Source organism: Acanthaster planci, linkage group LG13, assembly GCF_054643075.1.
Source record: "Acanthaster planci isolate LZ-2023a linkage group LG13, COTS_SCS, whole genome shotgun sequence".
In the NCBI taxonomy this organism is placed as follows: Eukaryota; Metazoa; Echinodermata; class Asteroidea; order Valvatida; family Acanthasteridae; genus Acanthaster; species Acanthaster planci.
In genome coordinates this window covers 6,126,433-6,154,407 of record NC_141789.1, presented here as the reverse complement: position 1 = coordinate 6,154,407, position 27,975 = coordinate 6,126,433, and the positions used below count along the sequence as shown (strand labels likewise).

At 37.8% G+C, this 27,975-nt stretch overlaps 2 protein-coding genes across 3 annotated transcripts in view; one reads left to right on the top strand and one right to left on the bottom strand.

Annotated features, from left to right (window-relative positions):
- On the bottom strand, positions 1 to 27,912 carry dusp11 (dual specificity phosphatase 11). The gene is made up of 10 exons (XM_022240867.2): positions 27,752 to 27,912; positions 19,456 to 19,531; positions 19,262 to 19,293; positions 18,859 to 18,958; positions 13,745 to 13,824; positions 13,170 to 13,216; positions 5,989 to 6,049; positions 5,428 to 5,474; positions 5,065 to 5,131; positions 1 to 3,275 (listed from the first exon to the last, which is right to left on the bottom strand). Exons 1-10 carry the CDS (start codon positions 27,823 to 27,825, stop codon positions 3,203 to 3,205), a joined length of 657 nt encoding a protein of 218 aa, XP_022096559.2. The 5' UTR covers positions 27,826 to 27,912; the 3' UTR covers positions 1 to 3,202.
- LOC110982441 (alpha-1A adrenergic receptor-like) overlaps positions 1 to 27,975 on the top strand; it is a 73,605-nt gene that overhangs the window by 11,531 nt on the left and 34,099 nt on the right. The window contains exons 1-3 of one of the 2 annotated variants that reach the window (XM_087144840.1): positions 1,245 to 1,302; positions 10,985 to 11,095; positions 11,515 to 11,561. The gene's annotated coding sequence lies outside the window, so the exon portion shown is untranslated. Of the gene's footprint in view, positions 1 to 1,244; positions 1,303 to 10,984; positions 11,096 to 11,514; positions 11,562 to 27,975 lie in introns of those variants that run through there. The other variant, XM_087144839.1, reaches the window with a different exon arrangement.

Genomic DNA, 27,975 nt, shown 5'->3' with positions numbered 1-27,975 from the left:
GCTTTTTCCCCCAAAGGCAAATAAAATTTTATTTGCATTAGTGATTTAAAAAAAACAGATTTAAATTATGACTTAAATTGGTGACTTTGAGTTGTGGATGCTTCGCAAAATACCTTTGTCTACATGGAATGAACTAAAAAAAGGCTTTAACAAAAATGTTTCAATTTAGATTTGTTTAACTGATTTGAAGCTTTTCCAGGTTTTTCACATTTTAAACAGCAAAACCTATTCTGTAAGCCTTTCAATTCCTGGTATTGATAAGAGGTATGAATGCACATGTGTTACACACAATCTGTGTAATGTACCATATCTGTTGTCAGACACAAGTACATGTTAACATACCTGTATACATTTACACATGCAGAACCCACATTATTTTTCAACCAATGTACCACTCTATATTCAACACGAGAAAAAAATGACAAAATAAATAATAACTCTAAACACCTACAAGGCTTAATTCAAAAATTTTATTCTGTATTAGCTCATTAAAACACTTAGTGTTACACGGCATACTAGGCATAGTTGTATGCATGCCTAGTACATGCACAGTATCTCCTGTTGATGTCTGCAGCACGGCATAAACACAAGATTTGACCTCACGTTTCAGCTTTCATTCTGATTCACCTTGGACAGAGAATGCCTACTATTTCCGTAGTCTTCATTTTTGTCAATAAAGTAAATGTATTTTGGTTTTTGGACGTCCATTTTCTCCAAAACCCTAAATGTCATATTATACAAAACAATCAAATGCTTTAGATCAGCAACATGAAATAATGGCTTAAACGGGGGGTATGACAATCGCCCCCAGGTTCAAACTCTTCTCATTCAGTATTCAGTGATGGCATGCACATGCTTTGTTTCTTAGCTTTGTGAAGATGGACCACGATGAGTCTTTGAAACCACGAGCAGCTGGCAATATTTTTATTGATCATGTCAAGTGTGACTCCAAGTGTTAAAGCCTGTAGTATAGTATACTTCTGATATGGGACTTTCATTTGTATCAAAAAAGATGATTTTTTAGGATGAAAATTTTCTTTGGGATAAATATTTTGTTAACCTGCTATTCCTTTTGACCGTGCTGTACCGATTTTGTTACCCAGGTTTCTGTGGCGTCGGTTGCTTGTGCGTGTGGCATCTCCACACGCTGTAAATTTTGATTGAAAGTAAAGATTTTTTTTACTACACGTGTAACTCTATGGACAAAATTTGAATGGGACGCATCACTCGTTTTTTTTATAACAGTGTGGAAAAACTGTCATGTCGAATGGAAGATTTCCTTGAAATGACTACAGTTTGAAGGTAAGGCCTTTACACATGCATTTTAGGAAAAACTCAATGTTGAAGGTGGGAGTTTTACAAAATAAATTCTTACGCATGGATTTTAGGGGTGTTCATTGTTCATTGTTCACGGCACAGTGTGTGCATTATAAGCGTGTTCGCATACAGGGAATGCTTTTCTAGAAGCTCCATGAAACAAAGAGCTACTGAACACATTGACAATAGAACGAGTGCTTCAATAATCCATGTCGATAATAGAAACGCTGGGATTGTAGCTTTAAATGCAACAGTTCCTTATGAACACCCACAGGCTATTGTATGCACATCACACGCAAACCCCTCCCCCATCCTAAAATAAATCCAGTGATCTACAAATTCTGTTAATGACAGTCGACATGGCATGAACTACAAGAATGTGGAATCAATTTTTCACTCCGGATCACATTCTGGTTTGCTATGTATATTATATATATAAAGCACTCATTATTTAGTGACATATATTTGCAGATTATAACAAATTTTAATTTGAGCGCTTGCTTGCATAACAAGAGGATACAAGTGTGTGGACTTTGTGTGAGGACAAGAGGAGTCTCAGGACTCTTGAACTTCACTTTTACTCACACTATTTCGCCTTTAAACAAGAGAGGGCGTTGTTGCCCCAGCAGTGAATTTAACCTGCATATACTCATGAATGTACTGAGGACACTTGCACTTCATCACTTACTCACACCTTTCTACTGCATGATTTGTGAAACTCACAACTGACAATCTTTGTATGGAGTTGATGTGTTTGAATTATTTTGTGACTATTCAATGTGACTGAATGATTGAAAAGTGAAAATCAGAACAAGGTCTTGTAAATAAACTAGTAAATACTATGGCAGCATATATTCCATATTTTCTGTCAGTATGGATTTCTCTGCATACCAAATGTCAATAAGATCTATCTTGCATGTCAAATTTTTGTACACTAAATCAAAACCATCTATGTGTAGACTGAACACAAGGCTTTTTAATTTGCAAGTTAATTAAATAAAGTTCTGTAACATAAATACTATTTCCAAACCACAAATTGTCAGTAAATGATGATACTTGTAAATAGAATCTGAAAATGACATGGCAGTGTGATTTCATAACCATTGGAGGTGTAGGTATTTAACAAAACAGTGTGTGATAAGCACACACATTACTGTGGTCATTCATATGGTAAAAAGCATTCTGTGATTGGCATAGTTTTAACACATTGACTGCCGACTACGACTATACTTGTATTAACAGGTGCATCAGATTTTGCCACTATGAGTATACTTGAAAGAAATGAAAGGCTGTTGTAATTTGTAAATTGAATACACTGGCATCACAGAGAACACAACAAAGCATGCTGCTGGCAGTGATGAGGACATACATCCAGAAAATGCTCATGTTCAATAGACACCTGAAAAGTATCTATTAAATATGTGTGCATGCGTACAACACTTGGCAAATGGGAATGCCCCTATGAAATTATCGTGGCAGTCAACATGTTAATTGGTAAAAACAAACTAATATCGGTACAACGGAAGTAGGGAAGTGGTGGGTTTTCAGTAGGCAAGGCAGCCATATTCTGACTTGAAAGTTATTGTACTAACCACACCATGCCAGCTGAAGTGTGCGCATGCAGGATGTGTTGGCGGACAATTTCTCATGATCTTCCCTTTTCAAAATTCTTCAAAATTCAAATCTTCATTTACATGGACCTATACACACAAACAAATGACTGTCTGATAGCTAGTCTAATCTGACAGGCAACCTCCATTGACGTGTGAGTATTGCAGCCACCCAGTAAAGAGCCCCAATTGTGCGATGTTGTGTAATTTAATGTTCCGGAAACTGGCCCAGCATGTTGATGGATGGCGGTGTTGTCTTTACTAATGCAGCCAGATTAGCGCGCAGCCAGATCAGCATGCAGCGGTATTGTATTGCTCATCGCTGGAATGCTGGAGTGCTTTTTTCTGCTGAATTAAAAATACCAATATCTAAATTTTTCAAAATTCTGACTCTCAGCTCACTTTGTGGTGACAGGTCACATATCAGACGACTTTACATGTACATTTTAACAGCAGGATATTAAATCATAATCTTTTTAAAGTGTCTAGAGCCCTTATGTACATGTACTTAGTTACATGTACACATGTACAAGTACACATGCATGCTGTATGTAAATGTATGGTTGTGCATAGTATGTAAAATGTACAATATGACAACACACATATACCGGTATACATACATTCTGTAAGTTGTGATAGTTGCTTTCATCTGCTAGGGCCACTCATGTAACTAAAGGCAGTGAAGGCTCAGTTTTCTGCCAATAATTTTTTTTTTTAGTTGCTACTTTTTCAAAGAAGCCTGTAATTTGTGGAGATGTCAGTGCAGTGACTATCCAGTGTCTGCCTGACCTGACCCATGCACTGTGCCTATGCAGTGGCATGAAATGCATTGAGCAAGTAATGAATGTTTTTGATTTAGAAAATTAACAAGAAATTGACTCAAATAAAGTCAGCGACTTATCTTTGGGTTCGACTGTGGCATACATGAAAGTTGCACAACTGCTGGGAGCTAATGTGAACAGATTCAGCATTGCATTTGCAACATGGGGACCTGTGGTATTCTCAGGTTTGTTTGGACAAATTTGAAGTGTACATTAGCTATATTTGGAAAAAGCAAGAACCAAATGAAAATTGTACACGTGCCTGCATGTATCTGACTGGTGCTACCGCACGGCCACTGTGTCATTCACTGTATATTATAAATTTTGAACCACACCTTGCAGTTGCAAGCAGAGTGGGATTATGGGATTTGATAGGGGTTAAATGTAGGCCTATTTGCAGTTCATTGGAAATTCTCAAGAAAATGCCACATTATGATGTATCTTCTCACTTGCTTTAACAGTGCTTTACCTTGATAGGAAAAGCTGGTAATTGTTTGCAAAATTCTGGCTTGTGCAAGTCACAGCAGCATGGCTTGCACCCTACTGAAATTTACTATTTGATCAACCAAACTTACTGATAATAGAAAGAATCAAAATACTACTGAGGATGAACACATTTTCAAAATTTGTCACTGTACATTTTCTATCAAAATGCTTCTGTATATTACCAAGTCAACAAAAACACTTATTGTCTAAATTCACATCTTGAGGAACTTGCATGAAACAAATTTTCTAACAAAAATCCCAAATTTGTCATGACGAGTGAAGTGGGTCTTACCCAAAAATCACATCTTATAGCTCATATTAATGTAGTAATTCAGTTTATTATTTAAAGAGCAACTCAAAAGAAAACATGTTTTCTCTGATTTTATCTGTTCAAATAAATATGAAAGCATCCAAATCGAACGCAGTGTCATTTGTCTTCAGAGCTCAACTATAACAAGCTAAAAAGGTTTTTTTTCTGTTCATGCCAAGATGCGAATTCTGAACACGCTGGTTGTACATAGCATCATTCTGAGAAAACAGAGCATGTCAAAAATTGCATGTAGCCATTGTTTGGCATGCACGATGGTTTATCCACTACGAACACAGGGCGAGAGTTCCCTTCGTTTTCTCTGTTTTCTCAGAATGTTACAAAGTCTTAGTGTTACAAGGCACACAGACTTGTGCAAGCCCATGACCCATCGGGCCTGTGAGTATTTCGCCTCAGGAAAAAAGACCCCCATCTGGTCACTCACAGTCCTTCTGGGACACAGACGTGTACTAATGAACTCATGACCAGTCCATATGTTTGTATTATCAGTATAATTTCTCACCTTAATGCCTGCAGATCAGCAGTGTAATTTGACCTCTCAACTTCATGACCCCTGGCCTTTCCAAATTCTAAAAAGTAACAAGATATAACAATGTCTTACCACTGAGAAATTTATTTATGACTGTACTATACATGTCCATGTACATGATGTATATGCCTGGTTACACTATCAGCATGGACAGGAATTTGGAATAATCCTATATTTTCCCCAAACTACAGAAACAGTATTTTTCAGTTTCAGCGATAATTCAATCTATATTCTACCATGAAAAGTATGAAGGACTGGTATGGTTGCAGAACAGACAAGTTTTATTATCTTCATCCAAAATAAAGGTAACATGAAAATAAAGACATGAAAACTCACCAGCCTGTGCCCTGGCTGCTGTCCAGCCTAAACACTCAATTAGGTATCTGGATAGGAAATAAAGTATACAGCTATATGTACATGTACAAACCAACATGTCTTGGCACCGATTACATTTCTCCAAAGACAAGTATGTGTGCTTCAAAATGCCACCATTTGTCTGACGGAACTACATGTATTGCAAACGTAACTACAATAATAACAAAGTCATTGCGATTTGCTTCACTTTACACACCTGTCTATCAATAATCTTATGTATAGCAGTGAAAAAGTACAAAATAAGGCATACATGTACATGTCAAGATACAGGAGATCCTTGTTAGTTACCAAGTTCTCGTCATTTTTGACTTGGCATTTCAACAACACAGGAACTTTGTGTTTTATTTGGATTTCTAATGAACAAACACAGTACTTTCTTGTGCCTGGGCTTTTATCAATCTTTCTTTAATCTGTCATTTGTTCGAGGGACTAACAGAGGAATTCCTTGTAGTGAACATTCGTCGTTTTGGATAAACTGAAAGTTGACGGGTGACATGAAACCTACACATGCATGTACAGTACCTGCATATGAGATATCCTGTTCTGTTGACACCATGAGTACAATGGACTCCAATGACAAGATCTTTAAATTTGGGAGGTAAAATGAAAGAGAGCTTTACATGCCATGCATGACATATGGAAATCCTGTAAGTAAGTAATCAATAACAAAGTGTCAGTAATCATGCAAGCTTTGACACTCTTCACCCATGACATTGTCATTAATAAGTCAATATCATCAGGATGTCAAACTTCATGTGCATGAACGTGCTACAGTGTACATCAAAATCAGGTTATGCTTCTACCGTAGTTCATACTGGAACAAAATTACTGGGAAAATTGCCTTCAGATTCATTTTGTGGAAAAATCATCACAATCACATTAGTTCTTCCTCCTACATAGCATCCAACGACTACTAAAGCCCACTAGCATCAAACCTCCCCCCCCAAAAAAAATTAACTGAATCCATTATTACAGACTGGTGATCTATTACTATGGACTAGCAATCCATCATTACAGATTCACAATCCAATGTTATTGATTATTCATAAATACCTCAGACAGTCTCCCTATTCAACAACGTGCAACTGGACTGTGTGTTAACATTTGATAACGCCTGCTGAGAAATGATAATGCCCTCTGGTGCCTGGATACAAGCCAGTTTAATCGATTCTGATTGGTCAAGAGTCCGTGTGCATGCGGTTTACCATGCACGTGCCAAGGCCATATAACGAGATTCTTTGGACAACTATAAAATAGAATGGACAGGGGTGTTATATGCTATATAATATTTTGTTTACAGCATGTAGTGTTCATTCATAGAAAATAACAGCAAGAGAATAAAATAAACAACACTGTACGGCAGTGTTGTTGACTCAAGTCACTGGCTCAGACTCAAGTCACAATGTTTTTACTTGAGACTTGACTTGGAAAAAAAATGACTTGGGATTTGACTTGAAAGAATATGACTTGCACCTTGACTGGACTAAATTTGACTTTGTGACAAACGTTCCTTGAACATAATAAAACCTTTGGTTGTTTGCACATAATCTGTTGAAAAGAATGCCCACTCAACACAAATCCTTTCAATGTAGGCTAGCGAGCGCGAAAGCAAGCTGCCTGACTGTCCATGGGTGGGCCACACGCTCTCATCTTAAAGCATGCGTATTCTTAGACAATATATCATTCATAGTTCAGTGCAGCAATTATTCTTTGTACTTCATATACATGTATGTACGTGATCTGAAAGCAAAAAGGAAGAAACTTTCTGAAACGGCCGGAAAAACTACTACCCCTCAGACAGTGACCAACAATTGACTGGGAAAACTAGACTTGACTTGGGAGGAATTGGCTTGAGACTTGACTCGGGAAATTTTGACTTAAGACTCGATTTGACTTGGGAAAATTTGAGTTGAGACTTGACTAGGGAAAAATAAATCACATGTACATGTAAATGTAGTTACAACACTGCTTTCAGGGTACCTGTTACTGTGTACCTCATTACACTACTCGTACTGCACTTGTGCCACAGACACTTTTTTTTTCTTTCTTAATTTCAATTTCCATAATTTTCCCAAGTATAATTATTTTATTGCCTAAGCTGTACATGTCTGTATATAAACATACATGTACATACATGTAAATCTGTATAGCATAAATGTGTATCTATTTATTTATATATAAATTTCTGGGAAAATTACGAAGACTACAAATTAAGAAAACGCATACTTGCGAACACAGAACAAAAATACAGAACCTAAAAACAAAGAGGCGCCCCATTTTCACGTGCGCAGAGTGCACATCAGGAGCGAGCAGCATGAAGTCCATTTCGGCTGGGGTTTAGGGCCCACTTAATAAGGCCCCTGGAAGCTCCGGAGTTGTACATGCTCTCTGGTGCAATCTGAGACTATTTTGGGGAAAGAGTTCCATACACGGACAACACTTGGATGCCCATGTGCTTTCATACATGTACATGTTATGGCAGTCAGGTATTGCATTGGAAATTTCAGAGCAGAAAGCCACTTTAACCCTAAATGTGCCTAGTCTCATGTTAGACAGATGCCAATCACTGGACGCCAAATTTATTTTGAGGGCAGCAGTGTCTCATCCAGTGACCTGTCCACATGTCCTTATATAGGCTACTGGTACTTTACAAATAAGGACAAAATTTGAGCAGAATTTTGCAAAATGATGAGATAAAATGACTTGGGAGAATTTGGGTAACAATGTATGCATATTTGAAGTGACAACATTGTTTTTTAGTTTGAAATAAAATCAATACACAGGGTTAAGTGGGGTGAAACGCCCTATTTTTCAGTATTAGTTTAATATCTCCACACCATGTGGAGATGCTACGAATTTAAAATGAGGCTTTATGCAATATATGTCTCCTCTTTTGCATGTAAATATAATACATAAATGATATCTATGAGCATTTTTTTCCTCTGTCTCGGGGTAAAAACACCCACCTCCAGTTTTTTCAAAAATACGGCTTCTCCACAGGTTTTCCTGACATTTTCTATTGATTTAATTACTGAACGCACTAAATTAAGCATCAAATAAATTTGTTAATTAGTTACCGGTAGTTATAACTATATTGAAATAATGGTACATGTAATGTAGGCACATGGAAGTGGATCATAAACATTGTGGTACACAATACACGTATAAAAACTGCCAAAATTGAAGTCTATGAACAAAGTAAATTAGGCATTATAAAAATAAAGTGAGTCATACTTTTACCTAAAGCATAATCCATGTTATTGGACACACTATCTTTCTGGCCTATTGCTGCTAAGTTTTAAGAATAAAAATGCTACACCTGTACATGTACATTGTAAATACTGATACATCCTAATAATGTTGAGATTTCGTGAAGAGGTTTTCAGAAAAGTGTAGTGGTCAATGAGTCAAACACCAGATGTTCACCAAGGCCAGTTGACCAATTGATAAAACTTGGTAAGCTGCTTGGAATGTGGGGGCAGAGCCCAGTGCACCCACAACTTTCCTTGTTTCATGGAATAATATTTCTTTGAAATGAAGGGGTGGAACTTTATTAAGAAATTAATATAAGTCATGGGTTTACATCATTTGGTTTATTTTGATTGGTCAATGGAATTAGTCGTCAATTTAGAGCAGGGTGATGTAACTTTACTGCATAATTTACTTGTGACTTATATTCAGTAACTATGTTAATATACATGTAGTAGATTTGTAGAGTATAAAAACCCTGAAAGTGTGTCGAGTAATCAAGTTGGAACTTTGCGAGCAGAGAGCTAAAGTCTGATGAGACCAGTTTTGTTGCTTTGAGCCTGTGAAGTGTTTTCATATTGAGAAAATACTTGATTGTGAAGTATTTTGCTGCGGTGAAATACTTGTTAGCAAACAGGAGGCTTTTCCTCACCAACTCCCTGTTTGACTGTGAGGAGCTTTGCATGAGGCGAAGTTTTGAGAATAAAAGAAACTTGTTTTCTTAACCAACTTCTGTTTGTAAACAAAGACTTCTTTTAAGTCTGAATTGTCCGTGCACTTGGGCCAGGACGATTGCTTCGAGTTCGGTTACTAAGACTCAAAATTCAGCACTATTAAAAACATCTCGCGTCAAGTTAAGGAGTCGAGGTTGTTACATACATATTTTTCAATACATAGTCTTTTGCTTTTCATTGAATTTGATCATAGTGGTTGTCGTGTCCTGATTCATTTCCGAGTGACGTATTGTTGTGGGAATGATGATCTGTCGTTCACAGAGGAATGAGATGATCTCACAGCATTGAGCTTTGAGAATATCATCCTTTGATGGCCAACTGAACCGGCTGGTTCCATGTGGATGAATATATTTACAGTATGTACTTGATGGTCACATGAGTTGAAGTATCAATTGGAAGCTTCACAAATACTAAGTTCATGCACAAACCCACCAGCCAAAATTTGGAACCTACTGGTACCAGTAAACAGGCAGATTGTCTTATTGCAAGGGCTTGATGTCATTTTCTACCCAGGAAGCCAATTTGGTATTCCAACAGTGCATGCCTAAACTGAAGCACAGCCCAGGTCATTCAGGAATAGTAGCACGCATGTATGATTGTCTGCTCCAGGCCAACATACACCCAGCCATATGCCAACTCACATGCACACTTTGTTCCTGAAAGACCTTGCCTTTTTGAAACATTGAACTGGCTCATTTTTAGCAACTGTTACTGTTGCTATATAATTAACTTATCTTGTGTCATCTCTTTCATTGGTACTACTACTTATGGAAGAAACTTAAGCCTATATGTAAAACAAAATCATTAATGCCATACTACATGTACATGTACCCCTTACATCAAAGTTATTATTGGGATTCTAGAAATGCAGTGGTCCACTCATAATAGAAACTCGTACAAATAATTTCAAGTGATTAAGGCCAACCTGTGATGCTCATTTTAAAAAATCTTTTTCATATTTCTTTCAAAATCACACTGGTGCAATTGAAATATGTGAATTACTTAAATTCTTTTTATTATTGTCAGACATATATTTCATCTTATGATGCATATGTCCATTTCTTTCTCAGAAATAGATTTAAGCCAAGTGGTCGTTTTATCTCTGTTGACTCCGTATCTCCTAAACTGCCGCCCATAAGCAGATTTGACATGTTGAATTATTCGCCAGCCTGCATAACATGCAGGCTGCATGCACGGTGCACTACACAGCATCACAATTACCCACTTAGCTGCTGCCCGTAACCACTTTACGTCTTTGTATGCTGCACTATAAATACCAGCGTATTAGGGCTCCTTTTTTATATTCTATGGTTCTCGTATCTATTTTGACTTGAGGGAAGGTCGGTCAGTCGGTCGAACAAAAATTTCCTTTAAAAAAATCTATGCTGCTGCCATAATGACTGAATAAACCATGCAAAGTGCACTATGTATAACCGTCAACTGTTTTTATACTGAGTACCATGAGTTGTCTTTGTTTCTAGCAGAGTACAGAGAAATATTCTTAGTGCACACACATGTATGTTTGGTTCCCACAGACTGTGCGTGCATTTAGTTTGTGTATTCCAGCATGCGCAAAAGTGACATCTGGTCATCGGCCTGAAAACCTATTCCAGCAGACGAGGCATATCGGTGATGACCTATGTGAGGTATTTGTACTGCCATTTCCCTCACTAACTTCATGTGTGAATAAATTGCCAATTATCTATCAAGTGGTGATATGTAATGGCTTCTATGTAAGACAGACCTCCAGAAAAAATATCATAGAAGTAAAAAGTGTACATTTTATGACAAAGGGTAATTATGAAAAAAGTTAAAACACTTTTAGCTACATGTACCTGTAAGTTTGTACCTAACTTTCACAATTTGGCCCAGTTTACCGTCAAATAACTTTGATGCCACATGAAAAAATAGTAACTCTTATGATCAAAAAAGTTTATTACTTCTACAAAGAAAACCTTTTCTTTGAAATTCACTTTGTTTTTCACTGGGAACCATTTTCATAATTTTTCGTGTTTTTCACCTTACTTAGTGCCCAATTTTCACACTGTTGTCCAATTTCCCTCAGCACATCCATGATTCTGTTTGGAGGACTGATGAATCATTTGTGTACAGGTATGTCAGTTTATTTCTTTAAGTGCGGTTTATTTTCTACTTTTACTTGTATTGCACTAATACATACAATGACATCAAATTGCCCCATTAAAAGGCACAAACTTAAATTTTCCGTTCTCATTCATACAGTGTCCTTCTTGCATGATGCATGTACTTACTCATTAGAGTGTTCATGATTTTTCTCACCATTCACAAGTAGAGACATGTCAGGGAAAAATAAAATGTTAGCTTCCCTTCCGACTTCTGACTCGGGTACTTTGGAAGACCGTGATTAGGACGGGCAAAAATTTGGGCAGAAAATGGATTTTTATCGTGTGCAAGTTAGCAAAAGGGACTTTTGTTAACATTCTAATTGGTATGGAAATGAGGGGGAAACAACTATATCTGAGCGTGATGTTCATCGATTACTTTTGGGGTTGACCTGCCTGAGTCGAAAGCCATTTTGCTGGCTTCTGGCTTAAGTGAGATTCAGTACTCATGTGCACAAACTTAAAGTGAGCAGTTCACACATTCGTGATTAGTACAGAACACAATACTGTGTTAAAGTCAGTCTCAACTCCAGGCACTGTACAATGGTCATGTGTGCAGTGTGTATGTACTTGGTGCATGTACATTTACTTTTCCAATGGTACTCCGTACACATAGTGGCACGGTACCACTCAGTCTGGAAGTGATGACGTAACATGGATTTCGACTGTTGCTGCATTGATATTTGGGCAATATAGTATAGCATATGTATGCTCAGTGCTGTTTTGTACAGGTCATCACAACCTATTGTTTTTTTATATGCAAGGTCCTCTCAGCAGGGTTGGTAAAAAAAAGTTTTTTTCTCAAGGTCGGGAGCCAAAAATAAGATTAGTCGGAAATGAAAACTGTAGAATTTTAAAAGGGCACAGTTAAACATATACCAGTCAAACAGCCATACATGTATGTGCTGTAGTCTGGCAACTGGACTACTTTTTCCATCACATACTTGAGCAGTTTATCCTCTGCTCCAGCCATTTAAAAAAAATATGAAGAAAAGTTTGAAATTTCGTAATTTGTGACTAATACTCGTAATTCCAAATCTGCACTGAAAAATCGTAATAATCGTAATGGTTGGCAGGTATGAAAACATCTGAAACCGACCAAAAGGCAAGCCCATGGATTGCCCAAAAGCAAAATAAATTACTATTGAAACGGTTATCTTCACAAACAATAAAAGCCAAGACAATATATTACATGTACATAACAAAAAGGACTATGAGACATTCCAATAAATACAATAATACTAATTATAACAGTTATTAAAGTAATATTCAGCATTTAACTTTTTTAAAGATTTTATAATGGACCCATATTTTTAATTTATATATATTTTTATTTTACTAATATAAATGAAACCTAAAACTTCCTTGGTTAAAATCAATTGGACATATTGATAAATGTACATGTGTGCATCTTGATGAAGATAAAGAAAAATCCTTCAGTTTCTTTTCCAAGCCAAAACTGTACATTCAGTCTTAAGAGCATCACATATGAAGCTACATGTACAATTTGTATATTGTATATGTATATTGAAAAGAAAATGTCAAACGTAGTCAAACTTGAAGAATGTTAAAAACTCACCATCATCTGAATGTTGACTAAGAAAGTCTTGGACAACTGTGTTAAAGCTGTAGAGAAGAAAGTACTTTGCATGTCAGGTACCGTAGATAGTGCATCTGAATCATTCCAAAAACCGAGAAAATCGCCAAAGAAAATTGATGAATGAAATCATATTCAATTGACATTTACACAATAATCTGTACATGTGTGTGTAATGGTGGCCATAAAAAACATTTTGTACATATTCACTACATATATGGTATCCATGTAGTACGCATCTAGTACACCACAGGTTTTCTTTCATCCTTACTACATGTACATATATGTAAAATGTTGCTCAACACAGGTTAGGGAGCTTGTCCAAAAGGTCGCTGTGGTTTAACTGCACTCGGTCACTGCATTTAAGCCACAGACTGACTAGTACGTACAGGTAGAAGAGTTTACATTTTGCACCTTTAAACATTTAATTTTGCACCTATAAAAACTAAACTATCTAACATAACATAAAGTCCATTTAGAGTAATTACACATAATTTGTCTCCAACTCGAGGCCAATATTTGCATGTACAAAATACATGTATATAGTGCAATCTTACCTTTGAACAATGTTCTTGTGTGGTATAACATGTCCTCGAGTATGAAGTTTATGGTATTCAATGCCAGCTTTTGTGAATTCCTTGAAATAGGAAATATTAAAGATTATGCATATTTTCAGTGACCAAAACCAGTGAGTTTGGGCAGTGAACACTGAACACTCCCACATGCCTGCAATGTGGACTCTGCATGGAAAATACACCATGATATGGGACATGTTACAATACAAAGTTGCCAGATAGCTCAGCATTTATTGGACTGGAATCAAACACTGAAAGCCCATTTCACCGCTGTTTCCAAAACGAAGTACGGTTGTGCACATGTGGGACATTTCTTCATGGAGCCTGCCCGATGTTGATGGACTGGACAATTAAATGCTTAGAAAAGGGGATGGTTTTTACAAATAATGTATACAAATAAGAGAAGGGACATGAATATTCAGAGTTACTTCTCCGTTTACGTTTGATGTGGCAGTGGCACTTAAACAGTTGTTGATTTGACCATGTTAACATGTCCTGTTGTGTGAGTGGCCTACCGAAGAGGTGGAGGATATTTTTCATTTCATAGGCTTTGTGATCGATGTTAAGGTGCTTTTTATGGGCCACAAACTGATAGACAGTAAGTTTTCCCGAGGAAATGCCCAGTGTCAGGGTGAAGAATGGTCCTTTGGCTCTTTATCGCTGTTGAGGGTGTGTTGACAAACCTAAAATTGTTGTATGTAATACAAATTAGGCATGCTACGCCATCGTGCCATACGTTCTACATGCTGTAGCAATGGACATTACAGATTGTTCTGCTACTGCGAGAAATCATATTCCATCGTACATGTACGTGGATATCTCTTTTGAGGTAATGGATGTCAGTATAAAAAATCATCTGATCTCATCTATGTGATTGTAGTTTATTGTCCTCCAACATCTGTCAAGAAGAAAACTACTGTCAACAAATTCTTCAAGAGTTTGGATCTTTATCAGAAGTAGCTGTCATTAGGCTGGGTCTCCTTATTATCCCAGGGGATTTCAACTTCCACATGGAGGATTGAACAAGAACGGATGTAACTCTATTCTGTGAACTTATTACTTCCTTTGGTCTAATTCAACATGTTAATTTCCTCACTCATGAGAAGTGACATATGTCAGACCTGGTAATAACTTGTTCTACTGATAACTGTGTTTTGGATATCAAATTTGAAAACACCTTGCCATCTGATCACAGTCTGATTCCCTTTAAATCAGGCATGATAAAACCACAGTTATTACGAGTGATGTGGACCAGTCGGAAAATGTTATCGATTTCGGTTGACTCACTAACCCAATGCCTTATTACAAATCCAATATCCATCTCTGACACTGACTCTGTGAATCTACTGGTTCGGAATTATAATTCAACAATGAAATCAGTTGTTGATAGTCTTGCTTCTGAAATTGCTTTCCTGAAAATCGTTTGTAGTCAAGCCCAGAGCACCCAGGTTCTGCAACGACATCATCCAGAGTAGTCAAGAAACCCGTTGTTTGGAACAGATTTGGGCAGCTAATCCTTTTCAGGTGAACAGACAGATTTTTCAGCAAAACGTCACCGCGAGATCATGACGGAAGCCGCAAAAATCGCTACAATCCGTATTTTGAACTGTGGTTTTCGGAAACGTACTTGAAGAAAACGTGATCCATCCAGTCATAAAAGGATGATGGTTTGGGGTGCTTTTTTGCCCTTTTTTAAAGCTTGTGTTCTACATCAATGTTGATTTTAGTCGCTGTTTTTTGCAGCCAATTTTTTGACAGAATCAAATGGCATTGCCGAGTACCAACTTCGGGGCCCGATTAATTGTCAGAGGTATTTTTCAATGTCGTGATTATGGTTTTAATGTGTGTAAATATTATCACCTTTCACCACATATAAATCTGTGTAAAATGACCGTAGGGATTATCACTCCTTGATAAATTTTATTGGTAGGATTTCAACAGGTTGTTCACATCCGTCAAAAATGCTGACATTCAAGACTTCAATTCACTTCAAATAAGTTGAAAGATGGACACGGTCATTATTGTTCCAGATATCAGCCATGATTTTCTTCATTTCGTCAGACATTGGGAATTAATTCACTGCTGTTCACTTCAGAAAAAATGAACCCCCAAAGTTGAACATTATCTAATGGTCTATACTTTGAGGAACCTACATGTACCATATTTTGATTGCTTTGGACAATCAGAAAGTAGTCTGTTTAGTCATACTTGATCTAAACACCGCTTTTGATACTACTGACCATTCCATTTTATTTCAAAGGTTAGAGGGGAGGTATGGTATAAATAACCTAGCGCTCCAATGGTTAAATCCTTATCTACATGTAGTTGGTCAAACTCAGCAGGTTTGTATTGTGTCTGCAAAATCAAAATTGACCGGTTTGTTATTTGGTGTACCACAGGGAAGTGTAATTGGGCCTATTCATTTTACGCTCTACCTTTCACCGTTAGATGACATTTTCAAGAAGCACAATATTAACTTTATGTTATATGCTGAGAATGTTAATACATGTAGTTCTAGGATGTATCTTGAATTATGTGTTCAAGAATTGAGACACTGAATGGTTTTGAACAAGCTAGTTCTTAATGGGGCAAAGTCTGAGGTGATTCTTTTTTACGCTATGTTTCACAAATGTGATCCTTTAATAGGTTTGCTTGTGGGCTTCAGTGAAATTGTTCCTGCTAAAATTGTAAAGAATCTTGGTGTGTACTTTGACAATTATTGTGATATGGTCATTCATGTCTCCACAATGTGTCCATCAGGATACTTGGATTTGCATTGTGTAAGTAAAATCCAAAAAGTGCTGGATTGTGCCACCACTGAATGACTTATCCATCCATGCCTTTTTATGTTCAAGTTGGATTACTGTAACAGCCTTCTCTACAGCATTCCTGATTATTTAAATCAGAGGTTACAATTACTTCAAAATTACAAAGAAATATCAAGATATTACACCTGTTCTAAAGAGTCTTCACTGGATCCCTGCAGCACAACGTATTAATTCAAAATTCTTATTTTTGTTTATAAAGTTTAAAATAGGAAAGTCATCTGTCAGATTTATTCACAATTTGAGAGTTCATCCTGTAAAACGCACACATACTTGTTTTAACTGCTTTACATGCCAAGTTGGACATACCTTTGTTTTCCTGTGGTTAAGGAAACTTGAGAAAAGTGTTCCTTTTTCTCCAACTGAGATAACTCCTTGGAGATGGATTTTTGATGATTTTCTGGATGGTTCCTGTTCATTTTGCCACTGATAACCCTGACCCCAAAATGCCTCTGAAACTGGTTTTCAGAGAGGGGACAACAATGTGTGGACATGTGCAAGTCCACAAAATGCCATAGTACCCTAACCTATGTGAATTTCTTTTGTGCAGAGGTCCATACTATGTATGCCATGCCTGCACACTTGGTTCAGCCACGATTTTACTTGGATCACAATGGCAGGCATGCCTTCTCGATACCTGGCCCATCCTTTGGAAGAGACTCCCGAATTTTATCAGAAATGCACCCAGTCTTTTGTCAGTCAAATTTGTCAGGTTTTTAAGTCAATTCTCTAAGTGATCTAGATCTTAATGTACGTGTAGTTTGCCTATGAATGTATATTTTAAGTTCTCGTATTGGTGTTTTAATGGGCTATATTTATCTTTAGATTTGGTTTTATCCTGTAAAGTGCACTGAGATCACCTTGTGATGTAATGCTCCATGTAAGAATAAATTATTTCAATTAAGGATTAAGTTTCTTTTGGGAGTTATCAATTACTTAGAGGGTATATTTTAATTCATTACGTTTACCCCTTGAGAGCTGTGGTCTAGAATCGTGTTTGGCCAAATGAGCCAATGAATAACTGAGTCGGTCCCTTAAGCTGGCACAATACTGGCTGGCTCAGGGTTACAAAAATTAATTATTCAAGTACATGTTTTTCCTCTCTTGTGAGGTTTGTCATTATGAAAATATATGATATAAAGAGATCATAACTTGCTCTTTTACATGACGTTTGTGAAAACTTATTGTAACCATGATATTTGTCCTGAAAACAAGCCCTCGACAGTGACTGACGAAATTCTAATTGTTCATAGGAGTTCAAGTTTTGCCCGTCATACCTATATTTTTCTGTTTCGAAGATCCATTACATTATGAAATGTCTTCTGAATGAACTTCTGCAAATGTAACCACCCCAAATGGGAATATTGATGAAAAAATCCCAGATTTTTGAGGCCCTTCTTCGCCAGGTCATTCCTCATAAATTACGTATTTTGTTTGACCTGGCTGCAAAAGTGGGATATGCGTACAACCGTATTTTGCTTAATACATCGGTCGAAACAGCGGTGATTTACACATTATTCCTTTATACATCAGACAGCCTCCCTGTTCAACAACGTGCAACTTGTCCATGTATTAACATTTGATAATGCTAACTGACAAGTGACAATGCCCGCTGCGTAAATCACGTGCTGGTGCCTGAATATGAGAAAATTTAATCGATTCTAATTCTGTCGAGAGTCTGTGTGCACGTAGCTCACTACGCAGTTGGGGGAAAAAAAATTCCATGCTACAGCCATATAGATGACTTAATAAACCAGGCAAAGTGTACTATGTACATGATACTGAGGTCAGGGAAGTGCCTGGATTTTGTATGATTTGACACGGCATGACCCGTTTTACATTATCTTAAGGCATGGCCAATATATTTTGTTTTTTTAACAAATCTTATTTTGGACCAAAACTAATCCAGTGTGAATAGGTGAAACATTAAAGAGGTAAGAAATTTTATCAAACATCTATGTTTCATCTTTAAAGTGAGTAGAATCCATGCTACATGTATATAAAAATCATTTTTAATATCAATTAGAGTAACACCTTACTGCTCTGTAAAAAATCTTTAAAAACAAGCTACATGTACAGGAGTCAAAACAAGCATTACCAATCAGAGTAGCCCCTTGTGCTTAATCTAAAATGTTTCAGTTCATTATAATTCCAAAGATGACAAAAAGGTACAAAATAAATTAATCATGCTCCTATCTTGAAAGTTAAACTCCAGTCCCCTATAACTGATTGTATTAATCAGGATCCGAGGAACATGGGAATGTCTCTTACCTGTGGATTGTAGTAACGAGTCGTATTGGTAAGATCAATTACCAGACCAAGATGAAGTGCAGAATCTCTCATACTCCTTAGCAAGTCTGCTGGGGTAAATCTAGAAATAACACATGGACAGTTTTCATCTCAAACTGCAGTATTGGAACTTGAATAATAAAGCAAGCATAGCTGTCAAGGCACCAACTAGTATCAGTGCTACCGGTACATTTTTGTTTCATCAGTTTCTTCATGCAAAATTAAATGCAAAGATGTCTTTCTAAGAAGATCTCACAATGTCTTTCTAGATTCTTTACCTTCATGTATTACAATATTTGATACAGTATCAAAATGCCAAATAAACTGAACATATACTCTGCTCTTTTCACGTTTTTGTTTGAAATTTACACACTAGTGCACTCACCTGACATGTGGACGCAGACGTTCGCATGATGCCTGCAACACAAAAAATGCAATTTTAACCACAATACAAACAAACTGAGCTGGTTCAAAAGTCATTCAAAATGTTTTGACCCAAAACAATACCCCGTGTTTGGTTCAGTTTGTGCATTTCAATTGTTAAGATTAGAAATAGACATTCCACCCGTCTAAACCTACCTCTGTCAAAGGTACTTTAAATGCTAAGAGCCTGGTTCCAACAATGGGTCTCCCCACATTCTTGTAACTCGTCCATCTGCAAGGGGAGATAAAACTTGAATTGTGGTAGAAACTACAAAATTAAGAAATTTATTGATTATGTTCAGACACCAAGCGCTAGTAGAAACAAGGAGAAAATCCACAGGAAAGATGACTATCCCTGGGACTATGGGGTTCTTCGTGCACTCCACTCAGTGGACAGCAGAGCGCATGATGAATTCCATAGTTCTATGGGTAAAACCGGACTACATGTGCATATACAGTCATTTGCAAAAGTTTAGCATCACCCATAGAAAATGCATTAACCTGAAAGAAAACCAAACTTAAACACATCAATCATGGCAACTTATGTTTATTTTCAATGTGTAACCTTGGTTGAACATTTTGACAACATTTCCATGATTTGACATGATAACAGTCTAATATTCAGTGTACCCTCCCTTGTTTCTAATTGCTTAGACTGGCTTTTTTTTACCCATGCTGCCTTGTAGACAAAATGTCATACAAGACCAGCCTTTGCAAAAAATTTTATTCAAATGGGCATATAGCACTACACTGATGTTATGCACCACTGTAAAATCATGTTAAGTAATCATTCAGTAAGACAGTGTAACGCAGGCCCAGTGACAGAAATACCAATAAAATTCAAGGTGGTCTTAAACTTTTGCAAGTGACTGTACACACCAGTATGACATGTTGAGTGGATGTACCCCAGCATTTCCAATTTACATGTCACATGTATATGCTGATTGGTTACGCAATATTCATGTACATGCAGTGAATATGTTGGGTGATGATTTTGAACTATAATTCAGATTGGCTACATTGGGCACAACCTGTGACCATGAGGTTTTCACTCCCTGTTAGGGAAGCATTATTGGAATTTTTTGATTCGCCAGTGGTAATGCCTCAGGACGGGCAAAGTGTCGGCTACATGATGAAAACATGGCCTTGGTATACATGTAATCACAGTGTGGTAATTTATCTTCTATCTTCTCTGTTGTTTTTTATTACATGCATGCATGTGCGTCATATTTTTGTATTTTGGTTTTAGTAATGTGTATTATTGGACTTTTAATTTTTGGCGAATAATTTTTAACCAATATTGATGAACTTTTATTGATTGTTATTGCTGGACACCTATGGAAAACAGTGCTTTGACACTGATAGGTCTCCCCAGGGTAAAGAAGAAATAAATAAGTATCCCCGACCAAGTGGCTTTTGGCGATATATTTCGATCAATGGTTATCTTGATCAATTTTGGATGAACGGATAAAGCAAAGTGAGAATCTTTTCAGCAATGAGGTAGAAAAGGAAAAAAATATCAAATTGATAACTGCTGCTTTGTAATGCATTGAGCGATTTCACACACCTAGAATTTACCCACAATGCTCTGCACGTCATTAGCTGTGAACCCATGTGACGTACATGTATTTCCTTCAATAAAATCTGTGCAAGGCCATCAGCCCTTCCCAGCGCCCTGTTTGGGTGCTGGGTGATAAGCGAAGGTGCTTTCACAACCGGAGGTCACAATGAGGTAAAGACACCAAAGACTTTCTCATTTTCACCACAAAAGGTCACAAAGCTTCCAGATGTCACAGAGAGTTGTGTCCTAGTTCATGCTGCTTTTGGCAAATTTTTAAAAATTGAATCTGGAAGTCAGTTTGATATGACAGACATTCGATGCAAGAGTTTACATGACAGTTGCGCATGGAAAAATACTTGGAATCACATGCAATGAATGACGTTCCACTCTGTAATTTTGAGTAAATTTTGCTGGCTTCCTTAACATTTGACAAACTGTCCAAATATATCAAAGTGCGAGTCAGAAATGTGGCCAAAATTTGTTTTTTAGAAATTTTTTGAAAACGAAATTTGTATATCACGAATTTAAACATAATTTTACCTCTCAAACCAACCCTCTTCTAAAATGTCATATCGGACAATACATAAAGGAGAAAAATCCCAAATACGCTGCTTGACACCCTGTACACAAACCGTGCGAGACTGGTGTCGAACATTTGTTTTCTTAGTGAATATCTCAATATTTTCACTGCTAACACTGACTCTTTAGGAATGTTACTGCTTGCAGATGGCTGAAACACGACTGTGGGGAAAAATTAATGGCATCCCCAAATTCTTTACCCAAAGAGTACGTGTAGTGTTCTTTTCAAGTAATACGGAACTGGGAAATATGCAGAACTGGGATGACATAAAATTGCCTAACAACTGTGTTCGACCCCACTATCCCCATAAGCCCTTATCGCTAATCTGCAGGAGTGATTTTACACAATAGTATAAAGGCATCATGGGAATGAAAATGGGGCAAACACTGCCCCTTTTCCCTTCCCACAATGTCTTCCCACAGTTGTGCAAAATCTGCCATGTGGTATAAGCGGTAAGACTTAAAATACGTAATACTGGTGTTCTTTCGTTTTATACCGATTGTACATGTATGTGCATTTGCCCGTTGGCAATCACTATCCAATCAAAATTCAGGAAAGACAATAAAGACCTCCTATTCAGAACGTGTCCAATCACGTATGCGCGTTACAGCTGACCAAGTGTAAATATTAACGAAGTGGAATGTTGACTATTTAATGAACTTTCACAGAGCTGGGAACCGAATCATATCCGGAAAGAACCATTATGTAACAGGGGTTGGGCTGCCACAAGCATTGAGGTAATTTTATGCATGAATCCGCAACACGAGGAGTGCAGAGGGCCGTCATCTGTCTGGATGGATCTACACAGTTCACGAAATGCTGCGCAATGTGCCCTACTGTACATGTACATGTACAATTTTTACTTGGGGGAAAATAGTGCGTGTTTTGTGACAATTTTTAAGTTGGACAATTTGTTTAGAAGGAAAAAAGGGGCCCAATTTCTTTTACAGACAGTTTGTAAGTTGGACAATTTGTTTAGAAGGAAAAAAGGGGCCCAATTTCTTTTACAGACAGTTTGTAAGTTGGACAATTTGTTTAGAAGGAAAAAAAGGGCAAATTTCTTTTACAGACAGTTTGTAAGTTGGACAATTTGTTTAGAAGGAAAAAAGGGGCAAATTTCTTTTAGTAAGTACTTGTCAGTTGGAGGAGTTTTTTTCTATATTTATACAGAGGGAAGGGGAAAAGGGAGCTGAAACCTGTCTTTAGATTATTGTGTGGCTATCTGCGCTCTAAAATGTGAGGGGAGGCTTGTACAGGAGAAGAACATCCTTAAGGATTTGATTGAAGTGGTCTACTCCTGCATGTCGGCAGCGCCACATGTATTCGGCCAGGTAGAACCCAAACTGGTCGCTTCCACTGGTGTGGATAGTCACCTCTCTCACCAATTGCGCGTAAGACTCCAATTCTCGCTCATAGTGCATGTATTGCTAATGGATGAAGCAAGACTCCACCTACCCTGAGTTCTTATACAGCATTGGACTGAAATTCCTTCTTTCGTACGGCTGACTGCATTTCTACTTGTTCTTTCTCTCTTGGTTTACATAATACGACGGAGATAACTCACGTCATATAGTCAATTGTGCTCAGACATGTACCTTACCTAGTTGATTTCCTTTGGCACAACCTACTTATATTAACAACGGATAGCCACATTTATTTATATTTAAATATTCTAATTTATACAAATTTCGTGAATAATTACATATTCAGTTTCATAAATATTTAATTTTTTTTAAATATTCATTTTGACCTCATCGTGACCTCTCCTTAATTCAACCGTAACTTTATATGGAACATATCGACTTCCTCCGGCAACAAGCGCTCGTGTGGCGTGGTCAGTTAGACTGCTGTATTTCTATACCTAACAGTTCTCTTCATTGCAGGTTTGATTCCCCTTTACCACACAATTTGGATTAAATGTATTAAATGTGTATACTAACTGTAATAATCCTTGTACTAATGACAGGAAAACTGTGGAGAAATAAAAGGACTGGATAGTGAAGGGAAAAGGAAACGGTAGAGGATATAGTAGGGGGAAAAAAAACGGCAAAAGGACTCACTTTTTTGCCATTTTATTGCATGGGGCCCCTTCTTTTTAAACCTGTCCCCCTTAGTTACTGAACCCCCTTTCACATCTCTATCCCCCAAAAATAAATGTCGCCCCTTTTTAAATCTGTCCTGGAGCAAAAATTTCTCCTAAAAAGTGAACTTCGTATATGGAATTCTTTCCGTCGAGACGATGAGGGGTCAACTGACGTATTGTCCAACAATCTTATTTTAAAGGTGGCGACTGAGAGAGCGAGCCCATTAGATTGAATGGATAAAGGCAAAAAGACTGGAAAATACCTGAATAATGTGAGTGAAATCATTCGATAAATGGTTTTAAGAAAACGGAAAGGTCAAGGATCATGTTCGTGTGCAAAAGAAATTGCGCCCACGATGATAAGTGGGTGCGCTGAAAATATTCAGTACGCCGACACGAAACTGCACATACGGATGTGTGGCTAAGGATAGATTGGGAGTGAGAGTCCGTGCCACACTAGTCGGGCTAGGCTAGGTCATGAGGGTAGCCTAGGCCTGTTCTGAAATTACTCCAAATTCGGAAATATTTCACAGAAACAGGAAGCAAACATTACCTTTCAGGTATGTTCCTTTTTCTACTCTTGTTGGGCATAATTAGAATGCACCTTCTGACACCGTACTACTGCTGGTATTACACTATCACTATGAGGGCTGACCCGCATGTAAACGTTGACGTGATTAGCATCAATCTGCATCGCACTCGTACGATACGCGATCGAACGTACGTGTATAGCTGAATAGCTATTGTAGACTGGTACCACTGTACCAAATGGAGATAATCATGACTGGGGTATAGGAAAACTGCGTGATCTTGACTGGTACCCGCCACTTCTATGGTGGCTCTGAGAAGACATTGCCATTCGTCAATATTGACAAAATTCACGTCCGAAATTCAAGAGTAATTGCCACAAGTCGACTAGCTAAAGACTATCTTACGACTTGTCATCAAGTCTAATCTGGAGAGGAGGTTAGTCTTTGTGCAACTTCGTTCTCATGGGTACGGTCATGGCGCTCCATCGTGGTTTCCACTATGCCTTGCGCAAACTAGTGAAGGAATGCGCACGCAGCAAATGGAGTCGAGGTTGGTCTTTACCCAGCTAGTTCGCCGGGTACAGCCCACTGATTCAAGCCCCATTGAAAACAGTGTAAAATCAGCACTGTTCAGGGCCCATTAACAAACACAACATCCTTGAGGTTTCTGAAACTCAAATTAACTTGTTGTCCGGTTCCTAATCTTTCAACTTCTTTTCAATTTTTATGGGTGAGGCCTATCACATTTTCAATTGTCTCCACAAAACAAAATCACAAAAACAAAATCAAGTAATTTTTCCAATGTGTGATTTCAGCCATTTTTCAAGAGGCAACCCTCAAATTTCTCAAGCGCTTAGGATCATATTTCAACCGTATTCTTTGTCATTCTGCTCTCGTAAGCCCAAAGACGCGGGGAGTAGATTCTGGCAACGATTTACGCAATCTCATAATGTTGGGGGCCAAATAGTCTCCTTTTTCAAAAGATGTGGGGGGCACTTTTAATGCTGATGAGTTGGCCAGAAATTCGTATAGACTGCACCCTTGAAGCTCTTTTCCTGTTGAAATGTCGGACTTCCCTTTGGACAAAAAATTTCCAGACCAACTATTATATCCTTCATTCAAGTCGGAATTCTCCGACTCCCAGCAGGGGACAAAACGCTAAGAAAACTCAACTTGAATAAATGCTATAAACGTGGCTCTTGGAGATTTTTTTTTTCAAGGGGAAGTGAAGTCCAGCATTTTAACGGGGGAAGGTTCCACAATGCGTAAAGACGTCTGTCCACTAAGACAGCCCCCTCCCCCCAAAAAAACTCATTGGAAAGTACATGGTGTGTCCTGAGAAAGTTGTATATTAAAACGATTGTCCACAATATTACTCAAACTGAAGCTTGAGTCCGGCATAGGTATTTCTTTGGGTGGTTCAGTACAAACCACCTAATGCACAATGTCTATCGCATGCAATTGCCCTGTGGTGCCATCAAGTGAAAAAAAAAAAGTGAAGTATACTTTTTTCCAATTTCGTTTCGTTAAGTACTTTTTATCATCTTCGTTTTTACGCCCCTAGGGACCTCCTTTCGTCCAGGCGCCAGTGCAATTGTCTCCTTTTTATTTCCACAAATGCTAGGATTTGATGATGCCTTCGATTCGTCTATATGCTTTGGATAGAAGTCATTGCTGAAACAATTAGGCCTGCTCAGTGTTAACTCTTCCAAAATTCAAATCAGTGACGTATTACTTTGCGGGCAAAAAAAGCAGTAGGGCCTACATGTAGCTAATGTATCAAAATATCTTTTAAACTGAATTTTAAACAGAAATTTGTTTATGTATTAGGCCTATGTAAGTATCCACTATACTCTGGATCGCATAAAGATATCCAGGCTCTCCTTTTTGGTGTATATTTTTATGAAATGCATTTTTTTCTACATTTAGGCCTAATAACATTTTCCTCACAAATGTTTGCGCTGTTGCTGTGGAGCCTATGTTTCGATTGTCGCCTGGCAGTCTGTCTGCAGTTTCTTGTAAATAGTTATGAACCCTACCATGACGCCTCTCAGTTACATTTTGCGTAGGTTTACCCACTGTCCGACTTTTATAGAAACACAGAGCTAAACATGCTGTCACATATTGATAACTTTTATACTGCAACCACAGTGCTTCTATAATATTACATTACTGATCTTATGAACATTTTGTATCACCAAAGACACTTTGAACATCTAACGAAAGAAGTACAGTGCAATAACAATTGACACTCAGTGTTAGTGCACTGTGTTTCTTTATATGTTCGTAGTGAGAGGGGCCGCCGAAACAATCGTCACGGCGAGAAAACAGAGATTGTGATCAGGGGCAAATTGTATTCAAGAGTGCATATGAAGCAGAGCATCGGAAAGTTGTACATGTAGTATTGACCATTTAAACTGACCTCTGTTATGTAATGCTGCAGTAGGTACATGTACATGTACTACGAAGATCGTGTCTGTCTTGCAACCATTTTAGTTATCGGTGTACTCACATTTTGGCAACATTTCTCTTGAGACCAGTTGGTTTCCGAATGGCACGGGTAATGGTCAAGTATTTTGCAGGCGAGATTGAATGATTATTTTTGACATGTACCTAAATGAGACAAAGAAAACTAAGACTAAGTTTGTAACTAACAATTATAAGGTCATTGCTCCTTTCAGAATTACAAATGAACATCTACTTAACTGGAATAATTCAGTAAAATATCCATTTCTTTCGTTCGCCCTACTTTGTCAACAATTGTCATGCATGCATTAAAAATTACCAGCCTACCTGGTGAATCTCAATTGATAAACCGTGCATGATGGTAAATTTAAAGCAATTTCCGTTTGATTATTCATTGTGAATTTCGTCATCGGATGAGGAATTATACTCGAGGCAGAGACAAAATTAATATAATTTCCTCCTTGACAGAAAAGCAAATGAATGTAAAATCGCGGGGAATTGTGGCTCACCCTGGCCGGTACAATTAGCACATGATTGTCAGACGCTGCATGCACAAGACAGGTCCTGTATTCGTAGATAACTTGCCCCTAAGGGTCTTCTGCAACCTTCATTCAATTTAAACCTCTTCTGGTTGATGTGATTGAAAAATGGCGGTAAGACGTCTGAGAACAATCATTTTAAGCCCAAGGCCAAGACTTCCAAAGTGTCATTCGTAGTCTGAAACAGCATTGAAAAAGCTACCGCAACGCACTGCATCATTTGCCGAAGGACTTGTAAATTGACTAAAATATCAACACGAGGGAATCTTTGTGATTTTTTTTATACTTTGATGGAAAATAATCTTCTTTATACATGTACTCCCCTCTTGGTGTAGAATATATGTTGAAATAAATAACGTATGTTTCTTTTCAGAATTGAAAACTTTACTAGATAGCCAAAAAAATGGCAAATTACACGACATTCTTTTTGAGCTCCGCTGTCGCCAAAAATGTTAGAACAGGCTTATTCAGATTTGACTTGTTTCATGACATGAACTGCCCCTCCCCCGATGTATAACGTCGCTGGGCTGATAGCATCGCCCGTCATGCGAATTCTTAACTACGATCATGTGCCAGCGGAATACTCGAAATCTTAATACATAAGTGTGCATGTTCATATACATGTACATGTACAGACATACGAAGCCCATGCACACGGTAAAAGCTTGCATGCGACCCATATATAAATCGTACCCTTTCGTGTTTTGTGAAAGCTCCTCATCTTCGTATGGAATTCCATATCTGCCGTCGCCCGTCGTCCGTCGCATTTTGCTTTTTGTTGTGTGCAAATTCTGCCATTTACCAGTTCCAAAAATGCCATTTTCCGTCGTGCGTGGCCCGTCGTGCGTCGTCCGTCGTGCGTGGCCCGTCGTCCGTCGTGCGTCGCCCGTGTTTTTTTGGGTTTTTTTTGTCACGAT